Source organism: Epinephelus moara, chromosome 23 (assembly GCF_006386435.1).
Source record: "Epinephelus moara isolate mb chromosome 23, YSFRI_EMoa_1.0, whole genome shotgun sequence".
In the NCBI taxonomy this organism is placed as follows: domain Eukaryota; kingdom Metazoa; phylum Chordata; class Actinopteri; order Perciformes; family Serranidae; genus Epinephelus; species Epinephelus moara.
Window position 1 is genome coordinate 20,477,907 of NC_065528.1, and position 22,367 is coordinate 20,500,273.

The 22,367-nt window shown below is 41.3% G+C and overlaps 1 protein-coding gene across 1 annotated transcript in view; it reads left to right on the forward strand.

Annotated features, from left to right (window-relative positions):
• Positions 1–1,632: 1,632 nt before the first annotated feature.
• The window catches only part of exoc4 (exocyst complex component 4), a 192,587-nt gene continuing 171,852 nt past the window's right edge, over positions 1,633–22,367 (forward strand). Inside the window, exons 1-6 of the mRNA XM_050036180.1 lie at positions 1,633–1,745; positions 3,560–3,749; positions 5,475–5,669; positions 12,541–12,734; positions 17,695–17,804; positions 22,179–22,279. Coding sequence (XP_049892137.1) covers positions 1,666–1,745; positions 3,560–3,749; positions 5,475–5,669; positions 12,541–12,734; positions 17,695–17,804; positions 22,179–22,279 — 870 coding nt within the window. The 5' untranslated portion in view covers positions 1,633–1,665. The remainder of the gene's footprint in view (positions 1,746–3,559; positions 3,750–5,474; positions 5,670–12,540; positions 12,735–17,694; positions 17,805–22,178; positions 22,280–22,367) is intronic.

Consider the following 22,367-nt stretch of genomic DNA (forward strand, 5'->3'; position numbering starts at 1 on the left):
ACAGTATTTATATTTTCTTTGCTGAACCATAGATGAAGGACACAGAGTAATTGAGATGCAGCATTTGCATTTAGATCTACATATTACCAGATCATAAAGGCATGTCCTACGATGACCTTATTGCCCTTGTATTTAATCCACACGTAGGTCAGTCAGTCAAAGCAATCACTTACTGTCCAAACACACATCAAGCTGAAAGGAATAACCTTGGTGCTGCGTTACTGGAGAAAAGAAGCCCTGTAGATTAGTTGGACTGATGGGGCATGGGCTGCAGGGTGAGGTGATAAGAACTTCAAAATTAAACTTGGACCTGGGAAGCTAGGCGCCTTCAGAAGAAAAACAGCGGCTCCCGCATGACACAGCGATTGTTTTTTTTTTTTTTTCTCCACAAGAGACACAAAGATCACCCACAATGTTATCTCGTCAGTCCACCAGTGCATCAATCAGGGCCCAGGCTGCTGGGAATCGACCCCCTTTGGTCCAGAATCAATGCCCTCTCCCATTCTCATTGGTACAGCAGAGATTGTCAGAGATACAGCGCCAAATCCAGCGCTATATGTTCTAAATGGGGGAGGCTATTAACTCACTGACACACACTGCCTCTCTCTTTTCTTCTCTGCTGAGCCTTTGCTTTATCAGTCTCAAGAGGACTGGATTGAAAATGTTACAATAAAACAGTTTTTCCTATTGTGATATTTCTATTGTATACAAAAAATACTTAGCATAAAAATATCTAACCCTAACTTCAAGCATCATCTTATTCCCTATCATCACACCAAACACAACAGAGTCAGTATCTGTACCACTGTGCACAACATGAAGCATCTTTATAATCCTGATTATGGAAATCTCAGATCAATTTAACATTATAAAAATATTTTGAATTAAAATGAGATAATTTGAATAGCTGTTTTGCCTTTTTATGATAAAAGATAGACCTATAGTTGCAGAACTGTCAGGGATTGTTGGTTGTTTATCAGAGGAGGGGGTGGCTGGGATGTGATTTTCTTTCTTTTCTTTCCTTTTTCCCCTCCCTGGAGCTACAAATATTTTTCCTTGAGCCTCCCATAGTACTGTTGGAAAATGCATGACCCTCCCTCCACCATTTATAACCTTTTTTTTTTTTTTTTCAAAATTTCACACCAAATGGAGGTATTGGAGGCAGTGGCGTAAGGTAGTTACGATGGGCTGTAGTTTATGCTATCGTGCACATATCCTCTCTTCACATGATCAGAGACTTGACTTTGGATAATATTCACATACATATGACCAGTAATCAAGTCCCTCCCCAAGTGCTTAAAAGATTTTTTTCAATGGCCTCCCCTGTTATATCCCCTTATTTATCGATAACGATCAGTCCCTTATTTGATCATACTTTTTAATTTTCAGTAAAATCACACAATGTGGTGTAAAATACCTGTTTCCATTCAACAGAGAATATTTTTAAGAACTTTACTTCCAAACACTTACTTTTCTATCGCCCTATATAACTGTAATTACACCATATGTTTCAGATTTGTGACTGTGATAAAGACAGAGGTCACAGAAACTCTGCACCACTGTTTCCAGTACCACTTTTCATCTTCAAACTACATCTCCCAGAATGCCTTCCTGCGTCACCTCGCGCTTGTGACTTCCTGTTTGGGTGCCGCAGCTGGAAGAAAAATGGCAGCTGAGACAGGGAGATACAGGAGTGCAGTTAGCAAAAACAAAGACCCCTCTGGTCTTCTCATCTCTGTCATAAGGTAAGGGTTGTCACATCCTTTTTATCAACCTAACGGCGCTGCTAAAATGTCGGACAGCTCTTTAACTGTGCTCTTATTCGCTCTCAGACAGGGGTTGACAGCTAGCTTACATGCTAAAGCGACATGCTAGCAACATCCTTCCTGTTAACAGTTATTGTTGATTATCTAGCTAACGGTATGTGAAAGAAATTAAAGTTCACATGTTTGGTAATTTCATTTACGATATTATATGTCGGTTAATCTTTACAGCAGGTTCGTTTATTCCTGAAGCAGAAGAAAATGTTTAAATTTGGCTGCAGTGTGTGGCTTTCTCAACTTAAAGCTCATTCAGTATTCGTTTCACAAATAGCAAATATCCTAACAACTAACAAATCCTTTAGACGACTTATCTGGGTTTTAAAGCTTGACTTGAGTTTATTTTGTAGGAGCACAGAGGCTTATGAAAAACAATGAGATGAATTACATGAAAAGCACAAACGACACACAACTACTGTGACCTCACTGTGACCCCTGCATCGGTTTTGACAGGTGTGATGAACTGTCCCTAAAACTTACTTCTTCTTTTTTAACTCGTTTTAAGAGAGATAAATGTACATGAAAACAATGGGGTATAAAATTCACAGTCAAGGGTTTCTGAAGAGGAGGCAAGGAATATCAGTGAGGCCAAGTACTCCAGGCAAGGCAGGGCAGGGCAAGTAATTTACATAGCACATCTGAAGGCAAAGTGCTCCTCTTAAAACATCAAGAAAAAATGCAAAAGAAACACTATAAAAGGACACATAAACTCTATTAAATAGTCATTAAGAGCAAGAGAATAGCTTATAAGAATAAGCTAAAAGAGTAAAAGGCAGGTATACAATACAAGAATACAAGTTACAGTGTGGTGCATTAGTATGTAATATGAGAAATGGTTCGATTACTTTTTCCTTGGAGGATCAAATGAGCATCTACTGCCAAATATGTGAATAACTGCTATATTTGTTGACTACTCTTGCTGCTGTTGGATCTATTTGATGCAGCATAAATGCACCTGTTCATGTTTTCATGCTGCCAGACTGTAGGGGTATGTTGGCACACAAAGTCTTGTACTGTTATGGTGTTCTTCTTCTACCTTATGCCCTCTGGAAATAGGGCTGGTTGACATGGAGAAAATCAAATGTGATATCTTTCACTAAATACCTTGATACTGATATTGTGACAGTATTTTAGGACTGATTATAGGTGCTTCCACAAAATATTTAAAGGGTAAGATATTTGATAAAATATATTTTGGTCAAGGCAAATAATAAAACAGCTAGAACAGTCTGGTAAATTGTGAAAATCACATCACTTCACTGTAATGCAGCCTTTAAAACCACTGCAAAAGAGAGAAAAAAACCCCAACAGTATTTTGATATCCAAAATCTAAGATGATATCTGGTCTCATATTTCGTTTCATTTATTTTATTTTATTTATAAGGACATCACACATTAAGCAGCATTCCTTTAAATGTGCCAGTGTTAGCCAGCTGGCTAATTTTCAACTGCAGTCCTTTGGCAAGATGTTTTGAAACCAATAAAAAGATTAAATTCACAGAACAAAGACGGTAGGGAACCATTAAGACAGCATTAACTACATGAAATCCTAAAAAAATATTGATATTGATATTGATAAATTGCCAAAACCTATCTGCAAGTGCTTTATGTAAGGTCCTACTTAGCTCAAACTCAGTTTGTAATTTCAGTTTCTGGAGGGAATCTGCTTTGTATTCCAACAATGATGCTTCCTTCAGACTTATGATTTCTGCCTTTCCTTTCCCTCCTCTCCATTTCAGGACTCTGTCCAGCAGTGATGATGTGGAGGACAGGGAGACAGAGAAGGGTCGTCTGGAAGAAGCCTTTGAGACATGTGACAGGGATTTAGATGAGCTGATCGTTCAGCATTATGCTGAACTCACCACCGCCATCAGGACCTACCAGAGCATCACTGAGCGCATCACCAGCTCCCGCAACAAGATCAAACAGGTAGAAATGAGAGATATGTATACACAGATATACTCTGGAGGGTTGAATAAGCCATTACTGGAGTTCATGCTTACATTGTTTCAGATGGATTTCAAAGTAGTGATGCTAAGCTGTGTGTAATCAAAAGCAAAACACGTTTTTCCATCCATTTGTACATAAAAAGGGTTTCTTATCACAGTTTTTAGGCTTTTTATCCTCTAACTGTACGTTCACACCAGAAGCTTCCAAAGAGGCAAAGTCTGTTGCGGACGCCCAAGAAGTGTCAAAAATATTTGTGGCAGCTTTGCTCGCTCATCACGTGAATCACTGAACGTTTGATCGTGCTTGTCAATTTAAAGGAGCCGCAAAGCGGACTACTGTCTTGAAAGCAGCGTAGTTGCTGCTTGCTGTTGTCCAGTCAAAAAGCTCATAGTTGGTTTGGTCAATGAAAACAGAAAACATATGTCATCCCATTCAAACCAAGCAAGGAAGACTTGCATGCTAAGTTGTAACATTAACCTGCAATTCTCTCCTCTGTTACTAACATTACACACTTTAAAACTCACCAGACCAACCAACTACCTCTGCGACGCGGTCCCAAGCCTCATTCTTTTTATTTTGGTCTCTGTAACCGAACAGCGACACATTATAAAGGACTGAGTGGGCGCAAACGCAAGTAATACACTCTAACAAAGTTACATGGCTTTTTCTCTGGGACCCGCTTCATCAAAGCAGTTCAGCATTCTGACTGGTTGCCGCTGAACCGCGTTAGAGCTCATTACCATAAAGTTTAACTCCCCTCCGGAGCCGCTCCGGTCGCTTTGGTTGCCCTAGACACGCGGTTGACGACCAGGTCCCCCAAGTCGCCCAAGTCGCCCAAGTTGCCCAAGTTGCCGGGCTCTCATTGAAAATGAATGACTTCCGCCGCTTTGGAAGCTCTGGTCGCTTTTGTTGTGAACGTATAGTAAGACTAAAAGACTGACTTCATTAATACAAATCCGTTTCACCCAAGAAGAAAACAACCTAGTTAAAAGTTGTCATCTTAAGTCTGAATCCTTAGCTCCTTTATATAATCTTCATCATCACACTTGTAAATCTTGTGGGCAACCCCTCGGTTCCTTCTATATGCAAGCCCATACAGATTCGGCAAAAGGGACATCCAGTGTCCTAGCACTTTTTCTCAGCAGGATAAAACTGTATTTTAACGAAGGTGTTTTGACACAGTTCAGCAGCTTTACAGAGAAAAAACTTCTGGCCCGTTTTCATGGGCCAAGGAAGAAAACATTACATTTGGAGTGGATTGGAATCATGGGGTGGATAAAAAAATTATTTTTCACTTTTGTTAATATTGCAAGATAGGGCATTTAGCCTTGGTGGAGACCTGTGCTCTCCAAGTGCCCTTCTACAGTAGTTTAAACAATAGGTCAGGAGAAACCATGCTTTACCACAAAACTGTTCTCGAAGTAACCTGTATGATAGGTGATATTTTTCTTTAGTGGAGCTTTAATCTGTAAAGACACATGTATGGCTCAAACACTAAGAGATAAGGAGTGACTTACTTTGTACCTTTTACCATTCAGCTTTCATAAGAACAGTTTTTTTAAAATACCTTTCCAGTATTTGCAGAAATGGCTAGATCTACACCTCCAAAATGTTTTTGTTTGTTGGCACTGCTGCACCTAAAATCTGCCTTGTGGTCAAGTATAATGTCTGACTTTTTTTATTTCAACTTGCTCTGTTCTGCAGGTGAAGGAGAACCTCCTGTCTTGTAAGATGCTGCTCCACTGCAAAAGGGACGAGCTGAGGAAGCTGTGGATAGAGGGCATCGAGCACAAGCACGTCCTCCAGCTCCTGGATGAAATCGAAAGCATCAAGCAGGTGCCTCAGCGGCTGGAGGCCTACATGGCGAGCAAGCACTACCTTCATGCCACAGATATGCTGGTGAGTAGATGGAAGGGAATGGATGTGTGAGTGTGTGTGAGCTGTGCAGTTGTTTCAGTAAGGTAAAAAGACAGACAAACAGAATGAAACAAAAAAAGAAATGCTTGATAGATTTGGTCTTTGGTGATTTGGTGTTTTGTTTAGTTTCGTGGTAACAGAGATGAAGGTGAGAAATGGAAAAAGGAAGGATTGTTATCTTGTTCATGAAGGTGTGGGAAGACCTATTGACATGTATTAATGCACATGAGGCAACACTGACGCAGTGTGCACAGTACACATACATAAACACCAGCTTCTCTATGAAGTGTTAATGCTAAGATTGATTTCCTGGCACCTCTCAGTCCTCTAAAGAATCATTTTCCAGCAGCCTTGAACAGTCCAGTGGGTGCAACTCTTTTACTTCAAGAGAACAGCATCTAAGTGCAGCGAGGAGCGCTGCAGGTGTGTATGTTTGCGTGCGCTCTTGTTCTTTTGATGTGTGTTTTGCAGTGTGCTCGGCAGGGGAGCTGGAGGATGGCACTGAGGTCTAAACGACCGGGCTCTGTGATCCCTCTGCTCCTTTCCTTCACTTCCCTTTTCCTCTCTCCCTTCTCTGTCACACCCACACATCTTCCTTCAGACTTTGGTAATAATTAGTTTGCTAGAATGGGGTTATCTGAGGAGGAGGAAAAAAGAGGGATGATGGTATGCCCAAAGGACCATGAAAAATCCTCTTTGTGGGGGTGGAAAGAAGTGGGACTTCAGTCAACCTGTGCTCAGTCAGTACAGCGTGTTTTTGAAAGGTTGTGGAGAGTTCAAAGTCAGTTGGACGCTTTCGCCTCTGTCTTGCACACTTCAAATGCGCTTTACTTGATCCGGATGGTTCATTGGTATGTAGAAAGCACACTTTAAAGCACATTTTATATGCCTCTACATATCAAAATGCTGTTGGTTGCATTTGTTCTACCTTTTGCTTTGGTGACATCTTTATGCAGTTCATGAATAAATAATGTATGAAAAGTCCACTTTAAATAACCCACACTTAAGCTAAAGTAGAGGATGTAAGTTATGATTATACAATGGCAGAATGTCATCCTTGAAATAGCATATTTTGTTAGGTTGTGAACTAACAAAGAAGTCCCAACTTTCCATATTTATTTAAAAGTTTTTGCACTGACATGTTGGACTTAATATGTATATATACTCCGATCAGCCACAACATTAAAACCACTGACAGGAGAACTGAATAACATTGGTCATCTTGTTGCAATGCAATGTTATGCTTGGAAACCTTTGGTTCTGGCATTCATGCGGCTGTCACTTGACACACACCATCCACCTAGACTTGAAAAGTCCCCCACAGCAGCACGATGCACCACACCACAATGCAGAAACTGCTCAGGAATGGCCAGAGGAATGTGACAAAGAGCTCAAGGAATTGAACTGACCTCCAAATTCCCCACATCCCAGTCTGATCAAGCATCCGTGGGACATGCTGGAACAAGTCCAATCCATCCAATCCATGGAGGTCCCATTTTGCAATCACACTGGACTCAAAGGATCTAGCAATGCCTTGGTGCCAAACACCACAGGATACCCAAGGAGGCCCCACAGTTGATCGGACTTGGCCCTGACCCAGTAAGGGATGGACATAGGACCTCTTGAGTACTGGCACACCCCACTTATGCTGGATCAGACTTAGATCTGGGGAATTTGGAGGTCAGATCAGCACCTTGAGCTTTTCATCACATTCCTTGGGCCATTCCTGAGCATTTTTTTGTGGTGTAGCAGGATACACTGCCCTGTTGGGGGGCCACTGCTATCAGGGAGTGTCGTTGCCATGAGGGGGTGTACAGTGTTTAAGTGGGTGGTGCGTGTCAAGTGACATCCACATGAATGCCAGGACCCAAGGCTTCCCAGCAGAACATTGCATATATCAAGATGATCAATTCTATTCACACCACCTGTCATTCATTTAAAGGTAGGATCTGGAGGATTTTCAAACAAAACAAAATATAGACATATACAAATGAAATCCTGCTTAATCATCACCTATGGGCTTCTACTCATGTGTGGTGGTGACTCTGTTTGCAGAGCTCCTGCCCTTTAACTGTATTTTGATGTTTTTGTGAGCTCTGACCACTTCTGGGCGGAGATTTCCCCAGCCAATGAGAGAGCGCAGGTGCCGTGCCCGAGCGTGTCCGAGCGTGCACCAGCGCGAGCCTTGCCTGAACCTCTTCTGTGAAGCTTTCTTCCGTACCTCCGGGCTCCGTACACCCGGGAGAGTTGAGCCTGATAGGAGGGGCCGAATTTGAATGTGTGTTTACAAACAGCAACTGGAAAATCCTCCAGACCCTACCTTTAATGTCTCGGCTTAATAGGTAATTTTTATTTTTTAACATGGTAAAAGTGTTGACGATAAAAATCTGAGGAGCGACCTGACCAAGAGGGCAGTATAAATTTATTTACAACAGTAAACCGAAGCAGACAAGTACGACTGTCACACACTGCAAATGAGCAAGCAAATGCATAAATACATCAAATACATTATAATACATAAACAAATTAGTGAAATTTTCACATTGACCAAGAGTGCTCTTTTCTGGATCCTTTCAAATTGACTTAAATTTCCCCATAGTAATCAGCTCCAAAAGTTTCCAGGAAGATAGGGCAGCGTTTTTACCTCATCAGTTTGAAACTGAGCACCAGCATCTAGAATACTGTGAGAGCGCAAGCCATATTGATTTTGATTTTCACACATTGATGTACACAGATAAGAAGGAACCAGCCCAAGCAGAGACATATATATAAAAAACCAACCAATGCGAAGTCTGCAGACATACAGAGATAGCAATTAAGCAACAGCATACAGTGTATGGTGCTGTACATGGTTCCTACAACCTGTAAGACACAATGGTGTGCAGTATCCAACTTCCTTAGGCACTGGTCAAGGGCATTCATATAGAGCAGATCACCGCAGTCCAATAAAGGTGAAATGAAGAGACAGGATTTATTCCTGAAAAAGAAACTTGCTTTCAGTTTTCAGCTTGGAAACAAGGTTGTCAATGTGTGGTTGGAATGACAAGTTCTGATCAATAATAGCAGCTGAATACGGAGCCAAAATAATAGCTCGCAGTGAAGTGAGTTGCAGAACAACCTGTACATGCTGGATACTAAGAGGTCAAACAGCAGGTTTGGTGTAGGCTGCTGTTGAGCAAGGTGATTAATGGCTATGTGAGAAAAGTTGGTGTCTGGTTTCAGTGTAAACCTGGTTCAAAATATTCTGTTTCTGGTGCATATCAGCTTGTGAAATGTACAGTACATGGAGTGTAAATCTCTCAATACAAACTTACTTTACACTGTAAACTGGCCAAAGGAATAATGTCACCCAAACTGAAAGAAGTTATCTCTTGATATCAAGAAAATATGATTATCAGACATAATATGACAATTAGGTTTATATGAAATCCTTAAAGAGTCTCTTGCAGTGTTAACTGCATCTTTCCCCCTCTGATATAATGTATACTGCCTCGATACACACACCCTCTGTGTCTCTCCACTGTAACATCATACTGCCTGTGTCACTTCTCTGAGAGTCCCTGAAGTGTTTATTCCCATCATGCTGTCACTCATTACAGCACTCATCTGTCAGATTAACGTCTCCGTGGTTTTCACATGCGCCTGCTGTTGCCTCTCCTCTCCTCATACTCTATTTCTCCCCCTCTTTCAGTATTTCTTGAACAAAAAGTTTTAAATGTTTTGTGCTGACAGACTCACACAGTATTTATCTTTCGTATTTTTGCTGTGTAGTGTGGCAGGAGTAGACTAGCCAGGAATAAATGTCCAAGCCTCTCTATCTCCTTCACTGTCTCTTACTCTCCATGACGTTGTATTTGTGTGTGTGCCTGTGTGTGTGTGTTTATGTGAGTCTTATCTCCAAGGGTTGACAATTAGAATTCAGACTATGCTCTCTGTCTGCTATTGAATGGCAGTCTTAGACCCCATGGGTTTGGTTAAAAATGAGATTGGCTTTGGTTCCAGAAAAAGTCCTCTCCCTTCTTTCCTCTCCCTTTATCTTCTCATATTCCCTTGTTCCTGTAGTGTCACAAAACCCAGGTGCACATACAACTGCCAACTTCCCCCATGGAGCTCGGAGCTTAGTGATAAGCTGTCATACCTCTCTCCTCCGTTCTGTCCTTCTCGCCATCTCTCTTGCTCCCAAGCAAATTCACCAGAGGCTTCATATCCCTCATTACGCTGACAGGCCCGGCCCCCTAATGATGTTAACCAGCCTTCCTCTGTCATCTCAGCCCAATGGTAATGAGATACCCCCCCCCCCCCCCCCCCCCCCACCCCCNAATTCACCAGAGGCTTCATATCCCTCATTACGCTGACAGGCCCGGCCCCCTAATGATGTTAACCAGCCTTCCTCTGTCATCTCAGCCCAATGGTAATGAGATACCCCCCCCCCCCCCCACACACACACAGACACATAAGTGTTAAATGATTTACAGTTATACAATCACACACATATAATCACACACAGACACATCTGGGGGTTTGTACACACAACCACACACACACATAGGACATGCAAACCCTCGCAGGCATGCCGAGTTATTCTATTAAACCAAAGGGGGGTGATCATGCTGCGCATTAGCTCATCTTGTCACTAATGTGGCTCTCATTTGCATCAACACACACTTGACCCATGCACCCGACGCAGCATCCACCCCCCCTCCTGCTACCCATTCCCTCCTGGCATGCCCTGGCCATGCAAATATTCTTTGCAGTGCTATCATCTGGCCATTAGTGCCCTTGAAATACACACAGAAATGCATTCACATAAATACACACGTGCAGAGTGGCACATTTTATTTAATGGCATGTAGATTTATTAATTGCAATCATGCCACAACCACTGCTGCTCCTGCTAATGGAAGCTAAGGAAAGAGCAAAGGAGAGAGGGAGAATGGGTGGATTTGGAGAAATTTAGAGCGTGACTCAGAAGAGCTTGAGAAGACTTTGAATCAGTTTTTGGAGGGAAATGTATTTGTCATTTATTGAGCATAATAGTAAGGTTGTCAAGATTTTTATACTTTTTCGATACCACATTTTTAACTCTCTCAACCCCTCTCCGGGCTGGGGGAGAGTTACTGCCTCAAGCGAGGGAGTTCAAGTATCTCGGGGTCTTGTTCACGAGTGAGGGTAGAATGGAGCGTGAGATGGATCTTTGGTTCGGTGCAGCTTCTGCAGTGATGCAGGCGCTGCGCCGGTCCGTCGTGGTGAAGAGGGAGCTGAGCTGGAAGGCGATGCTTCAGATTTACTGGTCCATCTATGTCCCAACCCTCACCTATGGTCATGAGCTTTGGGTAGTGACTGAAAGAATGAGATCACGGATGCAAGCAGTCAAAATGAGTTTCCTTCGTGGGGTGGCTGGGCTCAGCCTCAGAGATAGGGTGGGGAACTCGGACATCCGGAGGAAGCTCGGAATAGAGCTGCTGCTCCTTCGCATCGAAAGGGGTCAGTTGAGGTGGTTCGGGCATCTGATCAGGATGCCTCCTGGGCGCCTCCCGCTGGAGGTGTCCCGGGAACGTTGGAAGCTGGAAAGTGTTGCTGGGGAAAGGGACGTTTGGGGTGCTTTGCTTGGCCTGCTGCCCCTGCAACCCGCCCCGGATAAGCGGATAGATGGATGGATGGATAGATGGATGGATGTTTAAAATGATACAGTCTAAATACAGCCGATGGAATGAAGGTACTAAAGCTATCTAAATAAAACCCCAAACAAATCTACAATCAGATTTTCAACTCAAGGCTGCACAGATAAAACAACAGGGAAGAAAATCAACTGTTCCTTGACCTGTTGCTGTTATAGCAGTCTGTCTAGCAGCAAACCCACCACATGACTGGAGGTTTGTGTTGCGTGAATTTTTTCTGTAGCAGCACTACGAGCAGCTTGTTCATTAAATTAAAAAATAATAAAAAAAGATCATATTTTGTGTGCCTAGGACTTTTTAAAAAACTTTTTGCTGTGGTATAAACAGTTGAATCAAGTTTTCTATACTAGTATTGTGTTGAAGTTTAAAGTTCTGGTATTGTGACAAAAAAATATTGTAGTGTCTGTCATTGTGGTTGTTTATCTCATTGCAAACATGGAGTGAATCTTCAACATTGCAAGCTCTCTGGGAGCTTCTTGCACAATTGTCGTGAATTGAAGAATCTTGAAGATTGGCTAACAGTTTAATAGTAAGGGAATGTTTGGGATGAATAAGGCTTTGACTGCACAATGACCAGCCGTTGAGTTTCTCAATTTACATCGAAAGCAGAAGGTGTAATTTCAGATAGAATGATCTACAGGTGGTCTGACAAGTCAATTTGACTGTCATTACGATCATATTTCCATTAGACACCATATAATATTTGTGCAGATTTTCCACCAACTGAGGAATACTAATGACAGGTTTGTGGGTTAATAAATTAGATTTCTTTTCTCTGTATAGCTCATATGCAGCTATGATTGGGTAAGAATTCAATATGACCACATAGAGATCTTCGAGGGATTTTTTCTGTACATGATTGTCCTGTATTTGTGAGGTGGAATTTTACTAGGAGTGTCGAAGAACAATGAATGTTGGTTGTGTGATTATATGTTTTTCAGTGGCCATGAAAGTTTTATGTTAATTGGCCACAGAATGAGTCGCATTACATTTTTACCTTTTGCTGGGGTGTCTCTGGTTGAATTTCGGGCCAGGTATCTTTTTCATGTGTTCTGCTGTACTTGTCCTTTCTGTAGCTTTGTGGGCGAGAAGGAAATCTTCAAATATCAGACACTGAAACTTGAAATCTACAGCTAAGAATAACCTCTGATTGGCTGGCATGTTGTCATATGCAGGTGTCAGCTGTGGACTCCTTGGAAGGCCCCCTGCTGCAGGTGGAGGGGCTTGGGGATCTGCGCCTGGAGCTCCACAGCAAGAAGCTCAACATCCACCTGGTGCTCATTGATGAGCTGCACCGACATCTCTACATTAAGTCCACAAGTCGCCTGGGACACAAGAACAAGGACAAAAATGCTGCTCGTCTTCCAGGGTAAGGGCTGGTTCCTTATTTCTTATTATATGGTTACCACTTTGGGGAGTCCAGATGTCCACACAAGAATAGAAATGTGAAAATAGGACATCAGTGTCACCAGGGGAAGCTTGGCTATTTACTTATTTGTGCTTGCGCAAAAAATGTGATTAATGTTTTAGTATTGCTTTTGATCTTGTGCAAGCACTTACAGTATTTTGCACAGTTGCACAACTGGTGGTCAGAAATGTTACTGTCTCATTTTAAGATACAGGAAGTAAAGACTTAAAATTGCTGAGATATGAAAAATAGAACTTTATGAATTGTATTCTCATGTTGCAAAGCAAATCTCAAAATATTGGGTGACATGTTTTTAAAAATAAAAAAGAAATCAACGCCTATCACTGTAATGTCAATCATATCAGGGGCTGTATTCACAAACATTCTGAGAACACTCTCAGAGCTCCTAACTTAGCCTAAAATCTTTTAGTCAGGAGTCCTAGCTTAGGAGTGATTTAGGAAAATTCTCAGAGCAACTCTGAGTGAGGAAGGGACAGAAACTTTTTAATCTAGTGAGGTGGCATGATTGACCCTGTTGCTAGGTATAATGCTTTCTTTTAACAGATGTGATGGGTTGTCACAGACACGGCCTTTTGTGAGCCTGCTAGGTGTGGACACCCAGTGGAAATGAAGTGAACTGCATCACAATATAAGACTGAAAATGCTGTCAGACATTACGTTGACATGCAGCTTGAGAAAATCAAATTATGGGCTTAGTCTGACTGAAACTGGACTTTTAAATGCATGTAAACATCTTAGTCTGACTGAAATTGGACTATCCGTAGCTCGACTAACACACCTAGATAATTCGATTGAAAACCGAACTGTTTGATGCATGTATCCACTTAGTCTGACTGGAGTCGCACTCGGCATACTGTGCATGCACCACTTTTTCTTTTGCGGGCTTTCACCTGGAAGAAGAAGGAGATGACGTAGCCACAGTTCAGTATAAACTGTAGCAGTGCAGTAACTCTTGGAAAAAAGAACAAACACCATGGCGACCGAGAAGAACAAGACGCACTTCTGGACGGACGAGGAAACTACATTCATGCTACGACATTGTTAGTGTGATGGAAGGTTGAGACAGACCCAAGTCATCACTGCTGGACTGTTACATTTTTTCCAGTTTACTCAAATGTCTTAGTAACAGTGTAAGGTGGGAAATGTGTGCATATGCCTAATGACATCAACCACACATAGTATCCCTGCACGATCTGATCTGTAGCGTTTCATTTACTCACTGTCATTCAGCGTTTGGAAAATATTTCTCTGACCTCTTTGTGTTTCCGCCATTTTCTCCTCTGATTAAGAAACTCTGAACCCTCTGAAGTCCTCCTTCCTACTCCAAACAGCTTTTAACTTTAGGAGCTCTTTTAAGGTCTAAGATGCTATGTGAATAACTTATCTTTACAGGGACCTAGTCTTTATTTTAAGGGGATATTCGAAGAAAATGCACAATTCTAAGAGTTTTCTTAGAATTTTTGTACTTGGAAGCTTTGTGAATACGGCCCCTGGATCCTGGAACCAACAACACTCATATTTTGTTTTTGGCTTGGGTGCTCAGAGCAGAGGATCCAGAGGATGGCTTTTTCACCTAGATTTCTTGGCATGGCTGAAACCGATACAAGGCAGTGCATGCGAGAAAAGTTGTGTTTTATGTTACAACAAAGATTTGGGCAAAATTTGTCCCTAATCCTAAGTAAATGATGTTGGGTCACGTTTTTTTCCTCCACTTTTGGCTATTGTAAAATTTGTCTTAAATTTCATTCTGAGTGGCACCTGAAAAGTCTAAAAAAAACTTAATCTCACTTGCCTTATGCTGTAGGAACCCTGTATTAACATACATGTAAGATTCTGGAAAGCTGTAGTTATTTTTCTATGGGTTCACACAACAAACACTGAATATATTTTATTTCATTTTCTCACAGTGTATCACTAATATACCTTTTAAGTGTGTGCAAGGTTGAGAGAGATGGAGGGAATGAGGTCCAAAAAACAGTTATTGACTGCTATAAAATAAATCTTTTAGCTGGTTTGTTTGGTCTGAGGTACCAAAAGCCTTTCTTGTTTGCCTATTATGTAGTAAACAGAGATGTAGCCTTCAAAGCTCCTTCTTCTTTGAAAAGTTTTGACTGTACAGATGTGTATTCATTACGAGTTATTCCACTGCTGCCGGGACAACATGGCAATTATTTACTGTATGGAAACCTAGCCAATTACTGACAAAAACAATTAGACCCTGTGTTACTTGTTGCTCTATTTCTTCATGTTTGTTCTCTGTGCTGTGAAGTTCCAAAGAAACAGATGGAAAAGCACCCCGCATCATTTATTGTAAAGAGTCTGTAAAAACATCAGATATATATTTAAACAAGCGGTTTTAAAACCTGGGAGAAATTGTCAGTTATCAGTTCCTAGCGGTGAAGAAATGAGAGAACAAAATTAAACAAATATAGTTTCTGTGTGACATGAAGTAGGTTGTGCAGCCATCAGGAGAATAACTTAAGCCATACCTCCGTGACCCAAGATCCAGTTTCTTAACTTATTAGGGATAATGCAGCACAGTGGCTTTGAACACACTGCTGACGCTGTTCTGCTCCTGTGAATGGCGTTCAGTTTGAGTATTGCTTGCACTTTTACATGCGTGTCTGTGTGTGTGGGGTGCAGTAATTATGGTGGCAGTGGGTTGGCGAGGTACAGTGATTTATTACTGAGCCAGTGACAGGTCCTGGCCTTCCTGTATTGGGTCGCCTCTAACAACAAGCCAGCCTCCATACACCCCACTCACTTAGCAGACACAGTGTGTTTATACCGCCCAACATAAAGGACCTGGATTGCTTCCACCTCCGGCTTAAGGCTTGATAAATGGCTCATTGGAAAACAGCACCAATCCCACCCAGAGATGCAAGGCTTTTTTTGTTATAGCAGTAGATTGTTTTTGTTAGAAAAGGGCAGGTTAGTGGGTGCATTTCTGTCAGCGCATACTAAACTTTTATATGTGTATAAAAAACTATTACTCCAGTTTTTTCGGAGTTAATGTGAACCTATTCCTCTCACACATGACTCGACAATAAATTGAATCTAGTCTAATCTAATCTAATCTAATCTAATCTAAGGGGCTGTTTACATGCCGTGTTTTTGTGCCCTGAAATCCATAGCTGGCAATGTAGGTGTGCAGAATGTGCACTCAAAAGCGAGAGCGGCGTTCAGGGTGTGACAACAGTTGGAATGCAGCAATAAAACTGGGTATCAGTAATCGATACCTTTTAAGATATCAAGTAAAATAACCCAGAACCAAGTAGTATCAAAACTTCCTAAGTCAAACAATGCCTGCATTTGATCCCTTTTGTTCCCATAAGAATTATTTCAAGTGAAGTACTCTATTGGTATCAGTATGGTATTGGTACTGGTATCGTAACTTTATAAATGATACCCAGCCCTGAGCAGTAGCTCATGCCATGTGAAGAGGAACAACCAATCACAGCTGGCATATCACTTTACTTTTTTCGATCAGTATCACTCTATCTTAACTATGGAGGAGAAGCTGATCATTTTAATTCATGGCTAGACAGAGCTGTAAACTTAAAACTTCAGTATGAAGGCTATGATACGGTGCTGATTAATGTTGCTTAGCAACATGAGACGCAACCTGCCTCCACGCCCTTTGAAGTTGGCACTATAGGCTGAATCCAGACGTCTGCACTTCACCGTACTTGCAGACTTGTGGACTTTGCGGGCGCATTCCCGAAAAGTCTGGGAGTGCTTAGGGCTGTCCAAAGCTACAATTCATCCAGTCCACAAGGGGCCTCAAGTGGACTCTCCAGAGAGTCCGCTTGGGGTGACTTCAGCAGACTTCACTGATTTAATAACCCACAAGTCATTGCAATACAGACGTGATGTTGTGGGTTTTTCAACTGCCAAAAAAAACAGTTATTGATAGGTAGGCCTATTAAAATGTTACTTGAATTGTGTAGACCAGAAATAATATTTAACCACATCATGATACAGAGATATGTTTAAATACAGTGTGCAGTGAAATAGGCTAAAAAAAATGGCCAAAAAACAACAAAAGAAGGTCTTCAATTTATTGAGTTATAGTCGTGTCCTTATTTACAAACATTTCTGTTTTTGAACGCGTGTAGCCTTTTATAAAAAGATGTATTAATACATTTTTGTTTAGTGACAAAAAAAGTTAATACATGGGATTTATATCTTGTTATCTGCAGGAACACATGAGTAGGCAGTGTTCATCAACTTATACAGTATGACATATATGTCAATATGACAGCAGCAATGTTTGAACATTTCCACGTCTACGAGTTAAACACTCGAGGGCTGTTTATCAGCCGCTTGCATTCTCTGCCCTCGCAGACTTTACACGATGACAGTGAATACGTCACACTCCATACAACTGAAGTCCGCAAGGGCTCGATCTGCAAGTCCAGAGGGTGGACATTTGCATTCTGCCATAGCAGCTTCCCAAAAGTGAAGCCAAAATATCTGAATTGCCCCCTGGTGGCTGGCTGCAGTACAGGTCATAAACCCCGCCCCCTTCATGGTAACATTTAACATTTAGGACATTTAGCCAAACAAAAACTCAAAGTCAATACCGTTGAGATCACTACTATGCAGACTCTGGCCGCAAATGGTGTCACCAGTGCAAGATGGCACTGGGATATTTTGGCTGGAGTTGGAGGAAATGGAGACGTGTTTTTCATTTTTTTATCCAGTCTATAGAGTAGCATGGAGTAGCAGCCAGTGCCTGACCTTGTGTTTTCCAGGCAGTAAAAGACACAACATGTGTCCCGGCCTTAATGCAGTTGCAATATCATACTTTATATGAGACAGAAAGCCTGACATTCACTAACATGACCTTTTTTATATTGATAATCACTATCCCTGGATTCTTTTTTTCTCCTCACAGTTCCACGACCAAAGACACATCTCCAATGCCAGTGTTGGATGTCAGCAGCTTGTCCACCCCGCGCAAGCTCTTGGATTCATCACAGTTCAGCACACCTGGATCCAGCAGTGGTAAGGTCCTTATGTCAAATCAGATAGTGGATTAAGAAGGAATAATAAAAGGGTGGTGGCTTGGCAAAAAGAAGGTGAGAAGATTATGAGAAGGAAAAGAGATGCAAAAAGTACTGGGAGTTTTAAGAGGATGTTTCACGAAAACAAACAAAAAAAACATTTGTTATATGGTTTGCTCTCCATTAAAATTGCATACATTAGGAGCTCTGCGGAGATAAATACATCAACAAAGCAGTGTTGTTGGTCTCTTTGGATAACAAAGTGTGTGGATTTCAGTTTGCAATTTTACTTTCACTCTGCCGATATCCTTAGTGATAATGAAGTCATTAGCATCATTCTGGCTTACATCCATTTGCATGTCATTACGGGTGTGTATTGCCAACACTTCTCTCACACACACACAGTATTATTGAATGCACACAGAAATTGCTGATCCGAACTATTGTACAGAGAACTGAACACATTACTGATGCCTCTTCGCACAGGCTCATTGTACCCACATTTCTCTCCTTGCAGTGTGTGTCATAACATCTTCAACTATGATCATAATATACATTCCCTTTTGCTAACATTATAATCATCTTGTCTCCCCCATCCGTACCATTAGTCACCCAGCATCTCTGTCATCACAGCAGGGGGACGGCATTCATTACGCTCAAACTGGTAACCAGTGCTGTAACAGGGACTGATAACGCAGACTATAACTGTATTCAGGAATGTATGAATTCTCTCTTGGTTGTAGGGGCGTAGAGTCAGCACTGCATTCCTTCCAGGCAGAGAACAGAGAAACGCAAACAAGAAGATAATGAAAAAAGTTAATCCTGCAATAACTTGGTGTTCCCTTGGTGTTTCTGAGATTTTATATTAAGCCTGGTATTTTTTTTTTTTTCACCACCCACTCTTGGCGTTCGAAGTTAGCGACTCATGGTTTCTTTTTAGCTCTGTGGATGCCATGCAACCATACACTGTCCTGTGCATACCACTCACAAACATATAATCTTATTGCTGCTGCTACCTAACTTCCAGACTAATCCCTGGGGATAAATTAAATTCTACCTTAGCATTTGATTGGTTCCTGAAAAGCAAGGTTTCCTTGAAAGCTGTGATGGCAGCCAACATTCTTATTCCATCCAGTGGTTGCATAATTAAACTCGTGTAGTTCTCTCTGTTCTCTGTGTTTCTGTCTCTTTTGCTTTTAGCTTTTATTTCTTTGAGGGCTTATGTACGGAAGCAGGCAGGTGAGAGGCAAGTGAATAAAAAAATTCTGTGGTCCCTTTTCTAAGTCTGATCTAAATTGTTTTCTCGCCTGTGTTCAGGATTTAAGAACAGGTAAAAAAGGTTTTGCAGGGATAATCAGTCCCTCGAGGATTTCCTGGGCAGTTCTTTGTGATTGTTGCGGCCTGAAATGCCTAATGTCACCGCAGCTTTTCTATAAAATTATGATGCATGTTGGGTTAATTATTGGCATTTTTTTTTTTTTTTACAGTGAAATTGCAAAAATAGTTGTGATGCTGTCTCAGATTAAGAGCGTATTATTATGGGGGTAGGGGCATCAAAACTGATCAGCTGTTTGACGCAGGGCTGAAGGACCGTCCCTGTGAGAGGCTCTCTTCCTGCTCTCTTTGCCCTGTTAGCATGAGCTAACACAGCACAACGTGATCCCATCACTATTTGTCGTATTTTGCCACTTTGGCAGGAGCCCCGCAGCAGTTGACAATGAGCTGTGAGTCTCACACAGACAGCAAAATGTCTTGACTGTCGTTAAACCTGAAAATGACCATTGGATAACGTTAGCTTTGTTATGCTATCTGTTAGCTCTGTCACTGTGTGTCTGGGACTACAGTCACAGAGCTCCAGTTCTGTAACAGCAGTCTCATGAAAAAAAAGAGAAAGAGAGTGGCTGTGTAAATCAATATGCTGCGTGCAACTTTACAATGAAATGAGATTTTACCCCTTTTAAATAGTCAAATTTGCACCAAAGTTGCTGTGATTGGACAAAATTGCAAGGCTGTACAGAATTTACGGGGACTGGCTGAATTAGCATTAATTGTTGTGATTGTGACATTGCAAAATTCTGTAGGGACGAGGGATGTTCCTGGCGACTAATTTCCCTGTCAAATCAATGAAAATTTTAAATAAGACTAGTCGATTAGTCTAAAAAAGGGAAACACTCAGAAAACAGTCAGAATTTAGCACAATTTATTGTTAAGTATTTAAAACATTGTCCCAGTAAATTTTGTGTGCATTAAGAGCACTTTGAAGCCTTTAATCACAATCTTTAACAACCATGTCAGATTTCAAATAGTTTATCATAAAATTTCAGCTGAAATGAGAGGCATTTTGCGCCGTGCAGTATGAATGTAAACCCTGCACATTATCTGACAACAACTAAAAGAAAAACAAAAAAAGATAAACTGCTGCTGAATTCATTGCGGAGATCAAAGTACTGCCAAACCTCGCTGGTTTTGCAAGAGGACATCTCTCCAGTTTCCCACCGTGCTGTTTTAAAACTCCAGTCTACTCGAGCATTACTACGGGGAGGGGGACTGCTGTCTGACGGCTCTGTAGCACCCCCTAGTGGCAGGCGGCTGCATGATAGTTAAGCGGCCTTGTCCATGAATAAAACACTAATTGGTGTAACCCACTAATATTTCTGTTTTAATCATTTAGACGTTTAATGGTGTGCATCCCCAGAAGGGACTGGATAATCTTTCCAAGTTCCATGAAGATTTAACTTAAGTAACTTGTAAGTACTCTTACATAAATTGCTAACACACAAGATATGTACCTTGCGTTTAGAGTGCATGGAGAAGTTAAAACTCACCTGGAAGAAAACATGATAGTGGTGCACGTCAGCCTCTTGTGGCCGAAATGAGTATGACAGCAACAAATACTAAGAAAAATGATCCTCACCAAAATAATAAAAAAACCAACCCTTTTTTATCACCTGTTTTCATTGATGAAAAGAAAAAAAAGATGTTACATAAAAATGATCCAGGCAAAACCTTTTTTTCCCCTTTCTGAAGTCATAAAGACAGCGAGAGAGAGCTTCTGCACATATGTCATCTACAACTATCATTTCATTAATGTATGTTTTACTCTACCTCTTTTCATTCACTCAGCTCAACCCATCACCGTGAATGTGTGTGCCATGACCCGAAACACACAAACACACATACAAATGTACGATCTGCCACTAATACATTATAAATATCTGTTCAGTTCACAACCCAATGGACCTGAAAGTAAAAGCTAAACCACAGCTTTCCCCACATTATGCAAAGAGAACACTGGCAATTAGCCACCCCCAGGCGGTAAGTGCCTATACACCGTCATGCTAACAACAGTGGTCACGACACAGCAGCCGGCTTCCATCAATGGCCTAGCTTGCCATTTTGTCTAATAGCATTAGAGCACCTCATTTGTAGCTAGTAATTGTCATAATTATTACACAAACTACAGTTGGAATAGAGGAAAAGAGGAAATACACCCAAAGTCCATTAACTTGCCATAAACATTAACTCTCTTAACGTGCTTTGATGGGGAATTGGGAGGCCCCATCTAATGGAAATTAGAGCATCATTCAATGCTGCCACTCTCAATTTAGCCCCTAATGTGGCTAAGTCAGATGGAAAGAGCCTGAACGGGGGGAGGATAACAGGATAGGTGCAGGTGTGTGCGTTTAAAAGGGAGAGATGTATATTAATAGATGCAAAGCTGTAATTTTATTTGTTTTAGTTTGTTATTAAAAAGGGAGCAGAAGAATTTTCATTACTAGGTTTGTACATATGTAGCTGTTATGTTTGTGTTAATGCCACCAGATTTCTGAAATGTATCAAAGGAAACACAGAGCGCCTCTTTTATGTTTGCCATATGAACATTAGGTCAAGAGAATATTGCAGATTTGCGATGTTTGTTTGACTGTGTGATGTGGAATGTCTCCAAGGACTTTGTCTGTCAAGTCTTAAATGGACAGTTCACCCAATTTCTCTCTGAAAAGAGACAGTGCTGTTGATCTTTTCAGATCTATTAATTTGGTGCTTTGAGCACCACAAATGCCATCTAGTTCCATTATATTAGAGAGAAAGGCAGACATCTCTATGGCTCATATCTCCAACACTTGGCAGTTCACGCCTTAACAATCTCAACTGATAAATAGCACTACAGGTTAGAGGACAAATATGTATTTTGAAATTGGGGTGAACTCTTCCTCTAGGAGCACAATGGCTCAAAACATCCTACATAAAATTAGACAAGTAGTCAATAAATGTGCAATTACAAGCAAACAATGTGTGGTCGTTTTAATTCTTCTTTTGTCAGTGTCTTTCTGCCATTGACCATTGCAACCTATGTGTATGTATATCTTGTCTGTAGTGCGTGAGCTGCAGCAGGATGTGCGGGAGTTGAACCAAGCAGACCTCTCTGAGGTGGATCCAGAGGAAAACAGTGCTGAGTTCATGGGCATCCTTATCAAGGTACATACATGAACACTGCTGAACAATACACACACTGTTAGCTGTGAATTTTCACACCACAATTATGTAACAGTTGTGGTCCATGTCG